This window comes from Doryrhamphus excisus, chromosome 3 (genome assembly GCF_030265055.1).
Source record: "Doryrhamphus excisus isolate RoL2022-K1 chromosome 3, RoL_Dexc_1.0, whole genome shotgun sequence".
In the NCBI taxonomy this organism is placed as follows: domain Eukaryota; kingdom Metazoa; phylum Chordata; class Actinopteri; order Syngnathiformes; family Syngnathidae; genus Doryrhamphus; species Doryrhamphus excisus.
The window spans coordinates 11,907,550-11,924,133 of NC_080468.1; the positions used below are offsets into that span (position 1 = coordinate 11,907,550).

The 16,584-nt window shown below is 39.4% G+C and overlaps 1 protein-coding gene across 1 annotated transcript; it reads right to left on the reverse strand.

The window, feature by feature from the left end:
- Nucleotides 1-18: 18 nt before the first annotated feature.
- Nucleotides 19-14,753, reverse strand: LOC131126380 (protein zyg-11 homolog). Its single transcript, XM_058068838.1, has 14 exons — nucleotides 14,540-14,753; nucleotides 14,046-14,211; nucleotides 11,685-12,475; nucleotides 11,386-11,526; nucleotides 10,042-10,218; nucleotides 9,049-9,113; nucleotides 8,750-8,849; nucleotides 6,262-6,312; nucleotides 5,796-5,957; nucleotides 4,259-4,306; nucleotides 3,976-4,176; nucleotides 3,834-3,886; nucleotides 2,161-2,258; nucleotides 19-2,007 (listed from the first exon to the last, which is right to left on the reverse strand). The coding sequence occupies exons 1-14, from the start codon at nucleotides 14,540-14,542 to the stop codon at nucleotides 1,832-1,834; spliced, it is 2,232 nt and encodes a 743-aa protein (XP_057924821.1). The 5' UTR covers nucleotides 14,543-14,753; the 3' UTR covers nucleotides 19-1,831.
- Between the last annotated feature and the right edge of the window lie 1,831 nt (nucleotides 14,754-16,584).

Genomic DNA, 16,584 nt, shown 5'->3' on the forward strand with positions numbered 1-16,584 from the left:
TTAAAAATTTGAATACAAGGTATACACTTATATATATTATACTTATATACTACCATCGCATCAAGTTTAGAGACAACTAGATGAAAACTGCTGATTTGTGGATTTGACACATGCTAAAGAATGGAAACCATCTTGCCAAGTGTATTCCAAATGGATACATCTCACCTACATTCTTTGGTGCTTGGAGGGGGTAAACCAAAATGAGTATGTGCTCTTTGGACGACATCCAGCGACTCCTGTTACCTCTTGTGTGTCAACGTGTGACAACTTGAACTTGCCACTGTCACGAGTGCCACTTCAAGAGCCATGAGTGGAAACGTAAAACCAGGTGAGAATACACCTGACACCTCCTCAGAAGTCAACCAACACGTGGCCCAAGAACTCCTGGAAAGCTTTTTTTATGCTCGTCATATGACTTGAACGTCACAAGAACAACGGGGGGCAGGGGGGGCACGCCTCACCGGTCTGCCACTCTCGTTAAATGCAGACTAAGCACTTTTCTAATCCTATTTCACAAAGCAACATATTCTAAGGAAAAAATGCATCTCAGCTTTGTGATATAGGTGAAAATGTGTATAATTGAGGTTTTTATTATTAGTATTAGTTCAGAAATCTTCATTTCATAATATTACATTTACATTTTTTTTCTTCAATATTTCAGCTCAGTGCTAGGCAAAAAAATTTTCTCATGATATTATGACTTTATTTTCATTAAAGTAAGACATTTACAAGCAAATTCAAGTTAAAATAATGACTTTTTTGCATTCTCACTTTGCAAAGAAATTTCACTTTATTCTCATAAAATTACATCCTTTTTCCCCATTTTTATCATCAACATTTTTAATTTCCCGACTATTTCAAATTTCTTCTAATAATGACTTTATTCCCATAATATTTTGGTTTTATTCTTGTAACATTACAACTTTTTCCGCTACCTAATTTTCCAAAAATAAGTTTGTTGGGGTTCTTTTAAAAATGTCAACTTCATGCTACTAAAATGATGTTATTTTTTGATATAATAAGTTAAAAATTACCACTTTTTGTCGCTAGATTGGAACTCTTTCCTCTTAATATTTTGACTTTATTCCTGCAAAATTACGGCTAATTTTTCAATTTTTGCTGCTGCTTGTTAAATTGTTAAAATGTGCCAATTTTCCAATAGTGCCAATGAAAGAGAATCCAACTAAATCCCGCCAGAAACTTTAGCAAAAAAAGTTTGATGAAGTCCTTGTGATACTCACTGAGCTAATACAATTCATAAGTTATTTTTAATTAGCCACCTCAAACTTCAGATGCCCTGGAGCCCTTCTGGCTTCCTGCGGTGTTACATAAAATTTGCTGTGGAGGATGGCAGGAGATGCAGAGAGAGGCTCAGGAGGAGTCAACTTTTTTGTAAGCATTTCTGACCTATGATGAGGGCGGGAAGACATCACAGCAGCCCTGTTATGTATGCAATTGCACTGTATAGACACAATTCTGCATGTCTATTGTAGGCCTGAAGCTAAAGTACTGAAGCACCCTCTAGTGGTAGGTTTGTGCATCCAATTTGGCCTAAAGTACTTTATAAATTCATCCTTCCATACGTTTTCTGTACCGTGTGTCCTTCCAGAATATTATTTTATTATTTTATTATTTTATTATTTTATTATTTTATTATTTTATTATTTTATTATTTTATTATTTTATTATTTTATTATTTTATTATTTTATTATTTTATTATTTTATTATTTTATTATTTTATTATTTTATTATTTTATTATTTTATTTATATGTGAGTTGACTTAAACAATGTTCTGCCATCTTACACACATACAGTCACAGTGAATTCCTCTAAGAGCTGTGAGCCTCTACTTGTTTGTTCAAGAGTCTCGAGTGTTGGCACCCAACCGTATGCAAGATGCTCTCTGATAATCCCCTAATGATGCTGTGTGTGTTGGGATGTGCCGCCAGAGCCTTCAGAAGTTCAGTCACGCCTTCCCGCTCCAGTATACAGCTGTAATGCGAAGCTGAGGGGGATAGAGCAAAAATTATGGGCGGGTGGGGGCGAGGGAGTGAAACTTCTTAAATATTCCTCACATGAATCCGCAGCATGGCCTTGAGTCACATGTGCAGTAAGGAGAAAACACGCACTATGTTTTATTGATGATGAGGAAACCTACTGTTTAGAGTGGAGACAAAATGAATGGCCCACACGGCCCACAGCTGCACTCCCGTGGGTTGATACGTCTGAAGCAGGCAGCAAAATGGACGAAAGGACCTAAATAAAGAGAGTAAAGAGACAGAAAACAGAGACCCATCATTGACATTGTCAGGGACAATTAATTATGGGCCTGCATACGGCCCCTCAAAATTCCCTTATTTTCCAATGCAAATGTTGACAGTTATACAAATTGCATCAATTGACATGGCATTATGTCAGAGCAATATATAAATACTATATATTATGCTAAGTGTTAGCATTGTTAGCACTTTACCCATCAGAATTAAAATCTCTCCAGAACTGTCTTAGCACTTTCTTCGCTATCTAACTGTTAGCATTTTATTTTACTCATGTAAAAATTTATATATTTACAAGACATTGTAACTTTTGATAATCAACGCTATCATTTCTGGTGCTAGCATGCTAAATGATAAAGGTTTAGTTATTTTACCAGTGTAAAAATGTAAATATTTACATGGCTTTGAACAATCAGTGCCATGCTAACTGTTAGCATGTATGATATTAAATTGCCTACATTTTTAATGTAAACCACAACAGAACTGCAATTTCAGAACTTATACCTTGCTAGATGATAGCTTTAACATCTTAGATATCACTTTGACATTTAACACTTTCACAAATACTGTATGTATTTGAGCAAGACCTATTCCAATGTTATCACATTGTATTCTGCCCATTGCTGTGCTGTTAGCACTCTTAGCATTTACACTTTGTCTATATACTGCCAATGTATATTGTAATGTCACAGGTTGCTTGGAGCTTATCTGTTAGCATTGTTAGCATTTCCGTTTCATTGACATCTTGCTGGGTGGTAGCTTTAGCATTTTAGCATTCGGGATATCACATTGACACCTAGCACTTTAGCAAATATAAATTGTAGCATATATAGTCCACATATGTTCCAATGTTATTACACTGTATTCTTGCAGGTTACTCGCATCGTAGCTGTTAGCATTTCCGTTTCATTGATAGCTTGCTGGGTGGTAGCGTTAGCATTTTGGACATCACACTGACATGTAGCACTTTTGCAGCTGCATACTGAAGGAAAACATGTTCCAGTGTTATCACATTGCAGTCCCGAGGTTGTTAGCATTGTAATTGTTTGCAATGTTAGCATTTACATTTTGTCGGCATCTTACAGGTTGGTAGCTTTAGCATTTATCATTTTGGATGACATTAACAGTTTGCACTTTAACAAATGTATACTGAAGTAAAAAAATGTTCCAATATTGTCATATTTTACAGCTGCATGTTTCTAGCATGGCAGCTGTTAGCATTACTAGCAATTCCGTTTTATTGCCATGTTGCTAGGTGGTAGCTTAGGCTTTTTGTATTTCGGATATCACACTGGCATTTACCACTTTAGAAAATGTAAAGTGAAGCTAAAACATGTTCCAAAGTTATCACATTGTATTCTCGCAGGTTGCTAGCATTGTAGCTGTTAGCATTGTTAGCATTTTAATTTCATTACCATATTGCCAAAATAGTTTATAAGGCAAAGCACAAAATAAGTTAGAACAGGCAACAACACATTTTTTCCATTTGATTATTCTATTGGGCAATCTTAAGTGCAAATATCAAAATGGTTGATAAAATAAAAGCACAAAATACCTGTAAAATACCATCTCTTTATCCAAATGTGGCCAGGCTGCAACAGACGCATGCTTTTAAGAAACAGACACACACTGATTAGAGCCAGAAGCTACTTCAACTGCTGGATAAAAAAACAGAGTTTTGACACGTGTTCACACACCAGCTGCTTGAGTATGGTGCTGCGGAGCTCTTCATCCAGGATCCAAGCTTCATGTCTGGAAGTGAGATGAGCCAGAATCCCTCCAGCAAAGTACCGGACCTCCATTTCTATCTGGGGATCCTTCAACAGACTGAGGATGTGCTCCAAGAGGTCCTCCTCCATTAGCTCTGACTGCAACTGCTCTACCTCTGCTATGTTGTTCTGCATCACAGTGAGAAATGTTTAGCTTCTTTAAATAAGAAATATGCCAACTAAAGTAGACATTACGAGACATTGAACCCACCAGGAGGCCAAGAACCTTCTGTTGTATAGACGACTCGTTGTGGTAGGACTGCAAATAAACAACACAGGAACACTCTGAAAACCTATAGTCCTGCCTCCCTTATAAGAGAGATGGTGTACAACCTGTACTAGTCGCCAATCACATGGTACATATAAACAATTCACCACACATTCACCATTAAACCCATACAAGTATGCAATTATGTTATAATAACAATTGTGTTATATTGTTATTATATTATAATAACAATTGTTATATTGTTATTATAACAATTCAGCCTTGGTGAAGGTCTACTCTTCATTATGTGACAATGTAGTTGCTAAAACATGCGCTCAACAAAAATATAAACAGGACACTTCTGTTTATGTTCCCATCTTTCATTAAGGTGAAACACAGTATGATTATAGCACAGGTGTGCCTTAGACTGGCTACAATAAAAGGCCACTAACTGCAAACAACATGCCTATTGCATGCTCCCTCAACACAGCATCTGTGGTATCATGCCACAGATGCTAAAACTGCGTATTTTGCGTGGCCTTTTATTGTGGCCAGCCTACTGCACCATAATCATGCTGCACAATAATCAACACCAGGACAAGCCCCACTTTTCAGGTGAATGGATTCTGCTCACTAATATAGATTCAGACAGATTGTAAGCAAGAAATTGACTTTTGTGTACATAGAAAAAGTTTGACATCTTTTCAGTTCAGCTCATGAAAGTCACAAGCAAAAACAGTGTACAGGATCATTGTTCACCCTATCATGTTTTTAAAAAAAAAAAAACTACACCCTATTATTGTGGAAAAATATCTGCATATTGAAGCAAATGTCACCTGGTACACCCTGGACTGGTCACCAGACAATCACAGGGCACATACAGACAAACAACCATTCACACTCACATTCATACCTATGGACAATTTGGAGTCGCCAATTAACCTAGCATGTTTTTGGAATGAAAACCCACGCATGCACAGGAAAAACATGCAAATTCCACACAGAAATGGCCGAGGGTGGATTTGAACTCAGGTCTCCTAGCTGTGAGGCCTGCGTGCTAACCACTCGTCCGCTGTGCAGCCGCAAATGTCACCTATTTTGTCTAAATTAAGCAACATATATTGGGGCATTGAGAAGATGCATTCAAAGACGTAATATGTAGTACGCTACACTGGTCACCAGGTGTCGGTAATGTTACTGTAATGTTTGGTGAGACACACAAGCACCAGACTTGTTCGCTCTCACAACAGACACTATAATCCCTCATTTGAATCCCCAATGCCACTTCCTGTCCATCCTTAGCTCAGGTCCTCTCGCACTGGAACACATATGGAAAACTGGAAATTCACTTATCACAGTTGGTGTTGGGAACCAATTAACCGTGATAAACAAGATATTACTGTATATCATAAAAACTGTACTTTGCACTGCATCATACTGAGCGGAGGTCAAATGTAATGTAAGGTAGAGGTAAAGGGATAAAACAGATGTTGGAGGACATCTGAGGAAGGAACATGAACCGCTTGTTGCGGGTCTCTACCTCTAAAACCTCCTCGTACAGCTCCAAACCGTGACACTCGATGAAGTTACGCGCCGCTGCGGGCATCTCGTCTGTTAAGTTCCACAAAGCTCTCAAGGCAAACTTGAGAGTGGAGTCCATCACTCCGACCATGGCCCTCTGCTGCACAATGGCCAACAGCTGCTGTTGGGAGAAAAACACCACACGAGCTTAAGTTGTGTTTTTACCGGGTGACATGAGAATTACACATGAATATAATAACAGAGAGTGAAGCTTGACTGCATCCACATTGACCAAAATAGAGATTGAATAACAGTAAGCTGAGAAGGACGAGCACATGTGACGACGGCGTGACAGTGAGTAAATGCGGTGATGGAAAATAGAGCAGGTGAGAGAAATAGACAGATGGGGTGTGTGTGTGTGTGAAATAGAAGTACACCCATGCATTAGTGCGGTGAAGACAGGAACACTGCCAACACAAAAGTACCTTCATGATAGAGACATCTTCACCAAGCTTTGCAATTTCTGCTGTGGACAACTGCAAGTGAAAACAAAACAGATCAAATATGATTTTATGACATCCAATTTTTTGCCATAATGTTCTTTCTTATCACATACTACAGTATTAATTGACCCTGTACCCTAGAAACCGCCCATGAATGATACGGGAAAAGGCTGAAATGATACTGTGTCAAAGCCCAGGGCAGTGATACTGATAAAATATAGAGTTTAACCATGTCCAGTATCAGCCCCCGTAGCTGTCCACTCAGAGCGTGCTGCTCTGGTATCGTGCCCGTGAAATAATCAGGGAACAGCGCACAAGCGTGAACACACAGCGTTTGTTTTGCTGCCCAAACTTGATTAATGGAACTTTAATTGTCAGACATTGATAAGACTGTTGATAAAATATTATTGTTCAAGTATTTTTGCAATTATTGTGTTTACACTGTTTAGACCAGGGTTCAATCCCACCCTCCGGCATCTCTGTGTGGAGTTTGCATGTTCTCCCCGTGCATGCGTGGGTTTTCGCCGGGTACTCCGGTTTCCTCCCACATTCCAAAAACATGCTAGGTTAATTGGTGACTCCAAATTGTCCTTAGGTATGAATGTGAGTGTGAATGGTTGTTTGTCTATATGTGCCCTGTGAATGGCTGGCGACCAGTCTAGGGTGTACCCCGCCTTACGCCCGAAGACAGCTGGGATAGGCTGCAGCACCCCCCGCGACTCTCGTGAGGAAAAGCGGTAGAAAATGAATGAATGAAAGATCATCACATGGTTTGTCTGGTATCAGGCCAGGTATCATGCCCCCAAGTGTCAGTATCAGCCTGAGACCGAAGACCTATAACCTATAAATCCTACAGTGAAATTGCACAGTTAACCTTCCTCTTGTGTTAGCTTTCTGATATCTTCTCTTAGGTTAACGGGTCAGTTTTGACCCATGTATTAAATCAGCTATAAAATAAACTAAAAACAATAATTTACCATCAAATTTGCTTCTCATGTCTTGGTTACCTTCTTAGGCTTCCTCATCCTTTAAAATGTTGGTTTTAATACTTTTGGTGTGGGCATGTAGGCCTTTTTTTTGTCACTATACCACTCGATTTCATTCATTCATTTTCTACCGCATTTTCCTCACGAGGGTCGCGGGGGTGCTGGAGCCTATCCCAGCTGTCTTTGGGCGAGAGGCGGGGTACACCCTGGACTGGTCGCCACCCAATCACAGGGCACATATAGGCAAACAACCATTCACACTCACATTCATACCTGTGGACAATTTGGAGTCACCCACTCGATTTCAATTTCCAAAAATGGTAAAATGAACCTCAAAAGAATCATATTAATAAATTGAAGGTTCTTTTGTTACCTGGCTATTACTGAGGGCTATAGAACATATCTCTTAAATCAATTAGTATGATTTATTTTCGCATTTTAGTATTAATCACTAAAGAAACATCTATGGTGTTTGGGTCAATTTGGACCCATATATATTAATGTCAAGAAAAGGTAGAAATGTGGTTTTCTGCAAAAGAACTTTAGTATAAACTGAAATCAAAAAGGGGCGGCACGGCGGTCAAGTGGTTAGCGCGCAGACCTCACAGCTAGAAGACCAGGGTTCAATTCCACCCTCGGCCAACTCTGTGTGGAGTTTGCATGTTCTCCCCGTGCATGCGTGGGTTTTCTCCGGGTACTCCGGTTTCCTCCCACATTCCAAAAACATGCTAGGTTAATTGGCGATTCCAAATTGTCCATCGGTATGAATGTGAGTGTGAATGGTTGTTTGTCTATATGTGCCCTGTGATTGGCTGGCGACCAGTCCAGGGTGTACCCCGCCTCTCGCCCGAAGACAGCTGGGATAGGCTCCAGCATCCCCCCGCGACCCTCATGAGGAAAAGCGGTAGAAAATGAATGAATGAATGAAATCAAAAAGCAGAACAGGTCCAGATCTTGGTTCACTGTACTTATTTCCAGTCTTTCCATGATTCAAATTGTAAATTTGAAATCAGCAAATCAAATGAATGAATTCACCTCACATGTCTGGACCTTGTTTTTCTGCTGGTATACTGGAAAAACGGTTAAAATGAGAATCACCTGAAGCATACATGATGAGAAGAGGAGCTGGTTGTCATTGTGTCGGCTAATTGTACACTTGTAGCTCCAAATATTGTTTTATAGTCTTATTATAACCGGGTCGAAACCGACCCTAACAATACAGTGGTCATAATTTCAACCAGACCATTTTAAAATGTAGTAAAAAAATTTTTTTGGTTTTATTTTTTTGAAATAGAGTTTCCTGACAAATTCAAAAAGCCTTGATGCAATAAACAAATGTTATGTGATTCTTTTTATGCATTAAAATGTAAAACAGGTCAATGACGACACTAACACAAGAGGAGGGTTAAAGCCTGAAGGTGGTCACATAACAGGCAGGTGCTCCTACTGCACTCTAATGCACCATACACAAGCAGTGTCTTGACCTTGGGCACCAGAATGGAGATGACGGCGACAGCCATCCTCTGAAGTGTAGGATCCTCATGGCTGCTCAGCCAGTTGATCACCAGCGTGGCCGCTAAATACCTGCAACCGTGATCACAGCACGCATGAGGAGAAACAAATAAACCACGAAAAATGTGCACACAATCTGCCGGAGACATTTCCTGCAGTCTTACATCTGGAAAAACAGTTTCCCCTTAGCCAAAGACCGCACTGATTATCTGGGCTACTGTGTATCCATGAGCTCAAATGTCTTACTATAATAGAATCAAAGTAAACTGACGTGTCAAAGGGGACATCCTGAAGGATATAGTCGCTGCAGAGTGCCAGCAGACAGTTCTTTTGGATCTAGGGAGATAGAAACACAACAATATGGCTGTCACATGTTCAATATCCAGTTCAATGCTAACTTATTTGGATAATGATAGATGACCACAATTACTGTACAATCAGTCTACTCATGTAAAGCATCTCGGTTTTATAAGGCAAAATGTCATTACAGTAATTTCTCCTTTATTGTTTTGGACCAGACAGTGATAAGTGATTTTCAGCAAAGTACAAAACATTCATTGATTCATTTTCTGCCGCTTTTCCTCACTAGGGTCGCGGGGGTGCTGGAGCCTATCCCAGCTGTCTTCGGGCGAGAGGCGGGGTACACCCTGGACTGGTCGCCAGCCAATCACAGGGCACATATTGACAAAAAACCATTCACACTCACATTCATACCTATGGATAATTTGGAGTCGCTAATTAAGCTAGCATGTTTTTGGAATGTGGGAGGAAACCGGAGTACTCAAAGAAAACACACGCATGCACGGGGAGAACATACAAACTCCACAAAGAGATGGCCGAGGGTGGAATTGAACCCTGGTCTCCTAGCTGTGAGGTCTGCGTGCTAACCACTCAATCACCGTGCAGCTGAGCTTCAAATAAAAAAGCAATTATCCTCACGAGGGCCGCAGGGGGGGGGCTGGAGCCTATCCCAGCTGTCTTTGGGCGAGAGGCGCTGTACACCCTGGACTGGTCGCCAGCCAATCACAGGGCACATACAGACAAACAACCATTCACACTCACATTCATACCTGTGGACAATTTGGAGTCGCCAATTAACCTAGCATGTTTTTGGAATGTGGGAGGAAACCGGGGAGAACATGCAAACTCCACACAGAGATGGCCGAGGGTGGAATTGAACTCGGGTCTTCTAGCTGTGAGGCCTGTGCGCTAACCACTCCTTGTCCATTGAAAATATATATATAAATATATAACAGATGGAGACCTGTGTATGGTCAGGGAAGGTCTTCATGCTGTGCAGCAGCTGGGTGATGATGGAGCGGAGCAGGCCTACAGACATGGCCTCAGCCTGGTCCTGAGTGGTGAGATTGAACACACACGCTGTGGCCACCAGGTGGACGTGGAGACTTGCAGGATGACTCTGCATGGAGCTCAGGACCAGCTAGAAGATACACACAAAAGCCAAATGAGTCTATTCATTAATAATGTGTTCTCACAGTTATGAATCAAAGTGATGAAGATGAAACACATATCCCTCCCACAATTATCTCTGCGGATGTTCTTGTTTACTTTCTGTCATGATGTTACAGTTTTGATTGATGATGTCAGAGTGACATGCTAATTAGAGTAATCCCTCGCCACTCTAGTTATATCCATGTATTAATAAATCAGCCTATTATTAGTCAAAAATATGCATATTTAAGCACACTTTGTGTATTCCTTTCACTAAATTACACAGTTTCAAGCATAAAAAATAAATAAACTACACATATAAGGCATGCAAAAGACATTGTGATGATATGTAGTACTCTACACCGGTCACTAGGTGTCAGTAACGTTACATTGAAGAGGAAGTAATGTTAAGAACAGGAAGGAACAACAACAAATGCTAACATGCACGAGTCTATATTAATAACTTTATGTCTTATATGTCTTATTTTGTCTTATTCCATCTATTTAGGAAATAAGAGTGTGATGGTGACTATAGGGGTGTTATTTCATGTCTGAAGGGCTCAAATAATGTTAAAACCCCTATTTAGATGGTTGTCTTTGATCTAACAACAAAAATATTGCATTTATCATGAAAATTACCACTTATAAACAAGGGATTACTTTAATATTAAAAATATTTATATACATATATATATTTTTAAAACATTTGCAATAAAAAGCGACTATTGTAATTATTAACCCTCCCCTTCTCTCTTAAAACCATAAATATGCCTCACATGCTAAATGATAATATAAGATGATGGATGAAGTTATAGTTTCATGGTGTGTTGAAGGACCACTGAACAAAGTGCGAAATTTCAACGTTATCAGTGAAGCAAAGAGACGAACATGTAAAAAAATCAGTGCATGTATGTATGCTGTAAATTTTATCTGTATTATCACATATTTATAAATATTATTAAATTATTATATAATGTCAAAGGAAAACTAAAAAAATATGGATTGTTCAGGTGTATCTAATATGACTGGTTATCCCTGCTAGTAATTAGGATGACATTTATGCTGTTTCCCGTCACAAACGTGACTCATACATGAAGTATGTTCACTCATCGTGGTCCAAACAGGAAAAGGGGGAACAAAAACGGGACTGCATCACCTCCAGCATTTCTGGTTGCGGTTTGTGAGAGTCGGTGGTAAAATTGTGGAGATGGAAGAGGGCCTCTCGAGTGAAACACTCTCTGTCTCTGTACCTTCTCAGGGCCTCACACAACTGGTTCTCATTAGCTTCCCCAGTTACCTAAACACGTGCAGCACAGCAGCATTGTCAGTCAAACAGGAAATGCAGTCAGCGTATTCAGTAAATGTATACAATAGAGCTTCATCACAGGGAAGATCATGTATCTTAGTAGTACAATAGAACAGTAGGCCAAGGGTTCTACTGTAACAAATCCTTACTTTTAGGTTTTTCTGTGATGACAGCGCACCACAGGAGCTAATTCCAGTTGCGAGCAGGCCTAAGAAAACCAGCTCCTTCCTGGCCTCCACGAACGCAGCAACATCTGTCTCGGTGATTCTTCTCCGGCCTGAGACGTCTAAAGAAACTAAGAAGGGAAGAACCTGGGGGCCAGCTCGCAGAAGATGCAGAACTCCCACATCTCCGTTATCTGAGGCGCCGTCCTCCGCCGTTAAGTGATCATCTGAAAAGTCCAAATGCTTGACAGCCTGAAGTTGGCTGAGGACCGACAGCAAACTTGTAGGCGACATATCCAACTGGCGAAGCCGATGGGCGATTAAAGATCTCAAAGTGTTCCTGCACCGAAGGAGTCCTGTCAGATTTGAGACGACACTGCAGGAGATGTCTAGGCTCTCCAGCTGAGGGAGAGTGCAAACATCTTCCAAAGCAGCGTCCGTCAAGTCAGTGCTGGAGAGGTTGAGCGTCCGCAGGCCCTTCAGGGAGTTGAAACCAACACCATCATCTTCTAGAGAGGCCCAGTCCAGACGTAATCCGTTCAGGGACAACGTCTGCAACCTGGATCTGCACTGCAAGTTGGATGCCAGGCTCGAGATGATTTTAGCCCCGGTGATGTCGCCAGAAACCCAGGATGCATCCACTTCCTGGAGACGATGAGGGCTGATTGCTAGTCGAAATGCTTCTGCAGACACCGGACAAGAGCGGATGGAAACTCGACGCAAACGTAGCTCTTTGTGGTTCCGAAAAATCCCAATGGTAGAGTCGTTCAGTATGCCTTGATAGGAAAAGAAAATTAGCATAAATAAATTTGAATGAGGCTGGGGACCAGTCCAGGGTGTACCCCGCCTCTCAACTATAGTGAGGATAAGCGGCATAGAAAATGTAAAGTCAAGGTAGAAACTATTACTGTACTATTTAGGGCTTCAAATATCGATTATATTAATAACCGATTAATTGGTTGATTATTTTTTTCGGTTAATCTGATTTTTCGGAATTTTTATTTCCCCCTCTTAGCAGCAATCCCTTAAAGAATTCATGTAGGGGGGGAAGTTCAATTTTAGATGCTGAAATCATATTATTATAGTACATTTTTAAATGAAATGATTAATTGATTACAAAAATAGTTGATTAATTGGATCGGATAATTACTTGTTTACTTGCCATTTGTGGAATAAAGTCAAAATATTAAGAGAAAATAATCTCGTAATATCTCGTAATATCATAAGGGAAAAACTTAATTTTAACTTTTCCTCAACCTAATTATTTTCCATAATATTACAACTTTAAACTCTTTATGCCTTTAAAATCTTTATTATTTCTACTACTAAAATTAAATTGTTTCCCTTACGATATTTGGAGATTATTTTCATAGAATTATGACTTTTTTCTCTTAATATTTTGACTTTATTCAACAAATGGCTCCCACTGACGACACCCTTCATATATGTGAAGCCTATAGAGCAGAGGTAGGAAACCTATGGCTCGGGAGCCAGGTAGGGCTCTTTTGATGACTGTATCTGGCTCTCAAGCATTTCTTACCACAATAAAAATGCATTTTTGCTAACATTTTAAAGTAAACATCACAGAAATGACTGTTAAAAATAATATTCAAAATCAACAACTTTCTTATGCATTTTAATTCGTCCATCTATATTCTGCTGCAATACGGCCAACCATATCTATCTTTCCTGATGATATTTTCCAGGTCAAACACCAAAACTCGATTATTACTGGGTAATGCTGTAGTCTACCTCGGTCATTGAGATGTCAAAAAAACATGTAAATGTAAACTTTCCTCCTTAGTCAAATAGCTAAAGCTGCAGAACCAAGCCTTCTGGTGAAGATGGCCAAAAGAATGTGTACTGTGTGTACTGAATACGGTTCAAAACTATGCAGCAGCAGAAGTTGCATTAATGGCAGCAAGTATTTGATTTACAGTATTATTAGACACTGCGCTGCTCACGAAAGTATGCTGGCCACACCCCATTGGCGTGGGGTAGTGTGCCTGGTCTACATAATTAGAGCCCATTATATCTAAAACTGTTGGTCTTACATAAAAATGCACACATTTTATTGCATTCAAAATGTATATGGCTCTCACAGATACACATTTTAAAATATCTGGCCTTCATGGCTCTCTTAGCCAAAAAGGTTCCCGACCCCTGCTATAGAGTCAGCTAACACCCAAATATAAGACACCCCCCTCTTTTTTGAGACCCGTTTTTGGCGTTTCTCCAGTTCAGGTATGTGTGAGTGACAGGAAGAAAGCTTTGACTAGTATAAATATAAGACAACACATATTTTTCAATCAATAGAGTAATTCCCATATGAATTCCCATGCCCACCTTTTGATGCCATCTCCTGCAGTAGCTGATCAGCCATCTCCTGGGGGAAGAGCGGTGCCGACCCGAGGAGCAAGGAGCCATCTGCTCGCTTGCTGCACAGGACATCCAGGCTGCAGCACACCTGAGCCAAGCACAGGTCACACAGGGTGTGGGGGGCCTCCCAGTCCTGAAGCACAGTACCAGGTGGTTATACTGGTCACAACAAGATACATATGCACTGGATAATAACACCTAAAAGAGCTGTAATGATTGATATCTTAAGTGTTTTAATACTGTTTGTTTACTATATGTGACTCTCAGTCCTTCCTCATGACTAAACACATTCACGGTGACATAAGTTGAGCTAATTTTATCCTCAACACAAGAACCCCAGTGCAGGATTCAAGCTCCGTTAAATCACATAATCCAGCAGATCTCCACAAGGCCAAGCGGACAAAACATATGTTGTATACATGAGTAGGAGTCACTGACATAAAGAGCAACACAATACTCACCATGCTGTCAACACAACACTCCCCCAGAGATTCTAAATCAAAGATTTAGCCTTTGTTGGCACAAAGACGCCATTTTTGATCCCACGAAGCACGTATTATGATGATTATAATGAGATTTAAGTTGGAAAATGTCAACTGAAATGGCAGCGACGCGGTTGATCGTCAAATGTTAGCCGTCACGAGCCGGGCGCTTCCTATTGGTCAGCAACTATGACGTCATCCAGTCATGGCACATATACCTGAGACTTATCGCCTTGTGCGCGGTAATTAATCAGTTTGGCCACAAGGGGTCTCACGTGACTAAAGTTTTTTTTTTAAGTTGTTAAATCGCTAGCTTGCAAACGCCTTGTATCAGACCATACTCTTCAGTTAACACCATCACATTTCATATATTAAATACTTTTTTCATATTATTTGTTTTGTATGTGTTTTTCCCCTAAATTAAGAACTTCCAAGCTTAGAAAAAAAAAGTCATAATATTACAATAATTAAGTCATAAATTTGCAAGAAAATCTTGTACATTTGCAAGAATAAAGTTTGAAATTTACAAGAAAAAAAGTCGTAATCTTACAAGAATCAATATGTAAATTTATGTTTTAAAAAAAAGATGTACATTTATTACAAAAAAATCCAAAAACCACCGTAATATTGCAACTTGTAAATTTCCCAGAATTCTGAAAAGAAATCTGAATATTGCAACAAAAATGTTGGAAGTTCTAATTTTACAGGAAAAAATGTCGTAATAACACAAGAGTAAAGTTGTAACTGTACGACAATTATGACAAACGTTTTTACATATGAATAAAGAAATTGTCATCGTTTTAGAAGTTTTAGAACAAATCAAAAAAACATCATAATATTTCAAGAATAAAGTCATAAATTTCCCACAATTCCGACAAAAAAAATCAAATTATTACCAAAAAATGTCACAAACTTACAAGAATAAAGTTCTAAATTTACCAGAAAAAAGTCGTAAATTTATGGGCCCTTTGGTCCAGTGCCAAAGTTTCCCTTTTCATAGCTGTCTCAGACAATGCCTGTAACATAAATTTAAGATTTTTTCTTGTACATTTTATTCTCGAAATTTCAAATGATTTCAATACTTCGTCAAAACTGGCATTACGACTTTATTCTCACAGATTTATGACTTCATTCTCATAAATTTATGACATTATTCTAGTGAAGTTAAAAGTTTTTTTGTCTTAAATTTACAACTTTATTCTTGAAATCTCAGGGGTTTTTTTCCATTGTGGCCCTTATTGTAGAAACGGCAAAAGTTTAGAAGAAATAAATTGTTAGCTCGCTTGCATGCTATGCAGCGGTGGCTTTTTGCCATATATTTGCAAAAATGTGGTGTAAACAAAGAATAATAGGAGTGTAAAAGTGACTATAGGGTTGTTATTTCATGTCTCCGTGGCTCTAATAATGTTTACAAACAAAGCATACATAAACGTGTTTTTTCCGCTATGAATATAAAAATATTCAATTTATTAACCGTGAAACAATTAACCCCGATAAACGAGGGATGACTGTAGCAGATGACTTCCAGCTCCCTGCTACCCTGACCAGGATGATTAAATGAATTGACCTAAAAGAATCACCTCCATTACCACCCGTCAATCATTCTCAGTCACACACACATAAACACAGGTCTATGCTATCACACTCTCCAAAAACAAAAACATCCCCTCTTGAATGCGATAAGCAAAACTGTCCTCCCATTTGGTTTAAACATGTCTCCTTGTGCAGACCGTCTCCATGCATCAATTGCGTCTCATTTCAAAACATTTTGCTCAAGGGGCTGCAACCCGCTGCACGTTGTCTTCATAAGCAAATAAACACAGCTGCCAATTGCTTTTGGCTCGTACACACACACCATCGACAGGGGAAGACGAATCTAAAACAGACCACTGATGATCATCCTAAACTGCTGGACTGTCAAAATCATGCAGTGGATTAGGTTTGAGTAAAACAATAAAAAAAAAATGCACGCATGAGAACAGAGGTTTAAAAAAAAAAATGACATCAGGACTTTAAATTTAACC

Coding starts and splice junctions, on each gene's coding strand:
- LOC131126380 (XM_058068838.1), bottom strand. Junction 12,476..14,045: donor GCAGGAGATGGCATCAAAAG/GTGGGCATGGGA, acceptor TTTCCTATCAAG/GCATACTGAACGACTCTACC. Junction 8,850..9,048: donor CAGGATGTCCCCTTTGACAC/GTCAGTTTACTT, acceptor TCACGGTTGCAG/GTATTTAGCGGCCACGCTGG.